The following is a 4902-nucleotide window of genomic DNA, read 5'->3' on the forward strand; positions in this document are numbered from 1 at the left end:
GAGGCATGGAATAGACATCGATTGTACTCATGTCTATTGAAGTCATTCTTTGCATATTTTTATCTTGCTCATCTTGAGTCTTTGGAATGGCCGCCAGTGCCCTGGTTTCCACATGGTGATCCTCTTTCGGTCTTCGAATATCCCCTATTGATTGTTAAAAGAGATTAATATTATTTACAAAGTTAAATGATTAAAGTGTAGATCCATAAAATGAAAGGTGATGTTAGAATTCAGATAATATATTAGATGATAGACCAAAGGTATGTCATTTGCCTTTCTCTGTTTGACTAGGCGGTGGGACCAAAGCCCCATGATCCCTAGAATGTGGTCTGTCACCTCCACCTCCATATGCACCAATTTGATGTCTCTTGGACCTTCTGTCGTCCCGCTCCCTTCTGGCACATCTTGGCAAAAAGAGAATGAGTGCTAGTAACAATATAATGAATCCCAAAATGCTACCAATAACTATCCAAACCACCCTTTTGGTGTGTTTTTTCGATTTCCCAGAACTTGATTCCTTAGCTGCAGTTGGTCCATCAGCTTGTTTAGGAGGTCCACGTCCGGAAGATGGCGTTCCAGAAGATGGTGTTCCGGAAGCTGGTGTTTTAGGAACCGGTGTTCCTGGTGGTGCAGCCACTGGGGAACGAGGTGGAGAAGTAGCTGGTGCAGTAGAGTTAACAACATTGAATGGGTTTCCAGCTTGTCTGCATAATAAGAATCGTCTTTAGTTACTGAAGCTACAAAATTATAGGTATACATTATTCAAATTTCAGATGTGATAAAACTCAATAACACAAAACACACGGAAACTTCAAACAAGGAATGACCAATTCTGAGTTTTCCCAATAGCCACAAAATACAACCTAAAATTATACCTTATGTCCTGTAATTGCCTATAGGACATATCTAGTGACCACCTCTTTAAATGTAGCTCACATTACCATTGTCCTTCTCTTGCTAAGTACTACTATCCTTCCATTCCAATCGTAAACAAAACAATAACCATAAGTTTCAATTACCATTATTCTTGTACAACAAGCAACCATATGTAATTCCTAGATCATAAATTGATTGAGGCGTCAATTTGAATGCAAAGGTGTACCTTATATAAATAAAAAGTTACTATCACAGACTGGAATTTAATTTTCATAATTTGGCTCTGGAGGCATAATATCCTAAATCATACAAGTAATTTCTTTTCCCTTTTTTTGACCAGAGTCTAGAGATGTCAAAGCATGGTTTAGTCTCTCTCAAGCTTATCTATTTGTCAATTTTCCCCCCTTAATTGGAACATTTACATCTTGAATTAATGGGAACCATATAAAATTTCAAGACTAATATAGTCTTAAACACAAGTTCCACGTCCATGTTCACATTTTTCTAACTCTAGTAATCATCATATTTATCCATAAAGAAGAAAAACAGTTGAATCCTAGAGACTTTCACCTGAAGTTAGGGATGCTCAGCAACTTCGGAGGTATTGGACCAGCAAACTGATTGTTCGAAACATCCCTGCTCAAAACATGTCAGAATGGCACAAATATAACAAATAATCAAACCATGCAAAAATTAAAAAGACCCAATAACTTAAATGAGACATGGTTTAGAGAAGTACAAATTTTTAAGAGGAAGGTCTTGTAAAACATCAAGAGTCCCGGAGAGTTGATTATTCTGCAAGTTTCTGCCAACAATTTCATAGTCAGTTTGCTTGATAAAGAGAATAAAAGTTCATATTTATGACCTTACAAAGAAAAAAGAAAAGAATACTAACAGTGTGGTCACTGATGACAAATTTCCCATTGACGGAGGCAATTCCCCACTCAAATTATTATTAGATAAATCTCTGCAAAACATATAGTGGCTCAATTAAACATGTTTCATGTACAATGAAGAAAGAATTATCATGGAAATTGTTTACATATGTTAGCTAAGATGTGACCATACAAGTTGATCAACAGCGGAAGTGACTGGAATGCATCTGGTATTTCTCCACTTAAATGATTCTCGTTAAGAGACCTGAAAGGAGAAAATAAAATATGATTTTGACAAACTTGCATGAAATTTATCATTGCCTACAACACAAATTGAATACAAAATGGGAGAAGCAACAAGCTTACATGTCTGTCAGTCCAGTCAATGAGGATAAAGAGGCCGGAATACTTCCGGTGAACTGGTTGGCCGAAAGAAAACTGCAACCACAAACCATTATGTCCATTAGAACAATATATGATGGAAAGGGCCTAGTATTAGAGAGCTAGATTATTACATACAAGTTTCTCAGTGTAACTGGCAAATTGGATGGAATACTTCCCCCAATATTGTTGTTGCTTAGATCACTGTTCAAGGTAAAAAAAAATGACGAATAAAGACAATGCAGGAAAATCTTATACGCACGGTAAGAAGGATGAAAGCTGCAATTCGTGAACTGAGGAAAAGGCAATATAGTCACAGTCTCACAGGCGCACACGCAAGATTAAGATTATCGGGAGATTAAGATTATAATTACATTACTGAGATGGAAACGAAATTCGCCAGATTATCGCCTAGTTCTCCTTGCAAGTTTGCGGCATTCAGAACTCTGTCATAAGCAAGATGACAAGAATTTTTACATTTTACAAGTGCCTACTTCAGTAGATATCAATTAAACAACTGGATAGGAAGAATCATGCAGAAGAGATAACAACATACATCTTTTGTATGAATGTACCATTACATTGAACTCCTTGCCACCCTTGTCCACATGGATCTCCCCCACTAGATGACCACAGGGGGATAGGAGGAGATCCCAATGCAACATGTAAGCTATTAATTGCAGCAACTGATACAATCAGAAAAGTTTAGAGCTCATAGAGACCACACATGAATGAATTATTAATAAACAATCAAGAATATGTCGAAAGTATCAATTCATAGTTTCACACTGCTCTCATTCACAGCCGCAGTCCAGCAAACCCTCCATATATTGGTCAAAATAAACAGCATAAAATTTCAATGCACAAACGTTCAATGGCAAACCAATTCAAGAAAATCAAGGTTGAGCACAACAAGAAAGTTAAGCAAATAATGAACCGAGCACCGGAGCACAAAGCATAATAGTACTTCAAATTTTGCAAGTGAGATAAGTTACCGACCTCTATGCATCACTGTAGACTAGCAAATAATCTTCAACCATCATTCACTCTAAGGTTACCAAACTCTCAAGTTAAATCTTACAAATTTACAAGTCTAGCATCCCCAGTTTGAGTTTACTAGTTGAGTTTAACAATTCAAGTTTACCTAAGCAAGTTTCGATGAACTCCCGAGTTCGGCAACCTTGATTGATACACACACAATATAATATCTTAAAAAATATGTCCTAGAAGACTTCAACAACAGCTACCTACCACACTCTTGTGACCAAAGAATCTGAATTCAATAACCCCTCATCCACCAGAGTATATGAAAAATGTGGTCAGCAGGACAGGAAAAATGAAGAGAAGAACTTACCGTCAGTGGGATCAGTGTCTGCACTTGAAAACTGAAGTGTGCAGATCAACAAGAATCCCAATAAAACTTCTCCATAGATCTTCATCACTCTCTTGACCACAAAATCAGATCTCTTCCAACCCATTCTTGATCCAAAGCTCAACCTTATAATTCAGAGCACTCCCTCTCTTATACACAAACACAATTATAAAACCATCCTCCCAGATTGAAGAACCAAGTCCACAACAAGCTCCAACACAATCACCTGATCCTACAAGAACTCTGCAAAAAACAAAAAACATCCAATACACCAAAAAAAATCACATCCATGATTGAAAACACACATAAACACAACACTACAAGACAAATTTGCACAAGTTGATTTTTCCAATAATAATAATAATAATAATAAGAAGAAGAAGAAGAAGAAGAAGAAGAAGAAGAATGAAATGAGGTTCTACTTGTGGAGATAGTGAATAGCAGAAGAAGGTTGGCAAAAATGCTGAGAACAATTTGAGTTGATTAGTGATAACTGAGCAAAGAAGTAACAATTAGAGAAAGCTCAAGTGAAGAAGATATAATAAACGTTGCGTCAAAGATTCAAAAGGTGAAAGAAAGAAAGAAAGAAAGAAAGAGCAACAGTAATAACAGGGAACGGGAGCACACATTGCATTGCATTGTTAAAAAAGAAAAAGAAAATGAGAATCTCATCATAATAAAATAAATAAGAATAAAAAGAAAAAAAATAATTGGTTAATTAAAACCCTAACCTTTGTAAAAAGAAGGAACTGGAAACAAAGAAGAGAAAAAGGGACAAAGGCAAATTTGTAAAGGCACAGCAACAATGACTAAGGTTTGTGTCTGAAACTCTCTCTCTAATAAGCATAAAGAAAAGAGGTGGTGGTGTTGTAAGAGTGTGTGTGTGTGTGTGTTTGTGTGCAAGTCATACATATCTTACTCTGTAAAGTCTTTTTAATTTTGGTGACAAATTTGACTCTCTCACGCTCCGTACTGGCGCGTGCACTCCACTTGCTTCTGCTTTGGATTTGTCTGTTCCCACTCACATGCTAATTTTAGTCGCGGAGTCCATGAGGCTCTGTATTTTGTCGTTTGCAAACTGCTAGTTCTAAAATAAATAAATAAATAAATAAAAGAAATACTTATTTTGCTATATATTTTATTTCATAATTATATTTAAATTTCTACTTTTATGAAAATATAGAGTTGTGGGAGTTTTATAATGAAAATTCAACATAGCATAATTAAAAGAGGATTAATGGCTGGACATGAACAATAAAGAATCGGTAGTATCGTTGTCATTATTATCACGAAAAAATTAAAATTATTAAAGTGTTGACTTGAAAAAGCTGTTCAATGAGTTTCATTTAAAAAGTGGTGACTTTCCTTATTGACATTTACATAGCAATCGGATATTAA

At 35.8% G+C, this 4902-nt stretch overlaps 1 protein-coding gene across 5 annotated transcripts in view; it reads right to left on the reverse strand.

The window, feature by feature from the left end:
- LOC107632646 (protein STRUBBELIG-RECEPTOR FAMILY 3) overlaps nt 1–4402 on the reverse strand; it is a 7568-nt gene extending 3166 nt beyond the window's left edge. For 2 of the 5 annotated variants that reach the window (XM_021118361.1, XM_021118357.1), the window contains exons 1-12: nt 3927–4183; nt 3487–3747; nt 2689–2818; nt 2507–2578; nt 2271–2336; nt 2118–2189; nt 1945–2016; nt 1772–1843; nt 1616–1681; nt 1447–1512; nt 274–704; nt 5–144 (exon numbers count right to left, since the gene is read on the reverse strand). In XM_021118361.1, the coding sequence (XP_020974020.1) occupies nt 5–144; nt 274–704; nt 1447–1512; nt 1616–1681; nt 1772–1843; nt 1945–2016; nt 2118–2189; nt 2271–2336; nt 2507–2578; nt 2689–2818; nt 3487–3610 (1311 nt within the window). In that variant the 5' untranslated portion in view covers nt 3611–3747; nt 3927–4183. Of the gene's footprint in view, nt 1–4; nt 145–273; nt 705–1446; nt 1513–1615; nt 1682–1771; nt 1844–1944; nt 2017–2117; nt 2190–2266; nt 2337–2506; nt 2579–2688; nt 2819–3486; nt 3748–3926; nt 4184–4235 lie in introns of those variants that run through there. The other 3 variants (XM_021118358.1, XM_021118360.1, XM_021118362.1) reach the window with 3 other exon arrangements.

This window comes from Arachis ipaensis, chromosome B03, assembly GCF_000816755.2.
Source record: "Arachis ipaensis cultivar K30076 chromosome B03, Araip1.1, whole genome shotgun sequence".
NCBI lineage: Eukaryota > Viridiplantae > Streptophyta > Magnoliopsida > Fabales > Fabaceae > Arachis > Arachis ipaensis.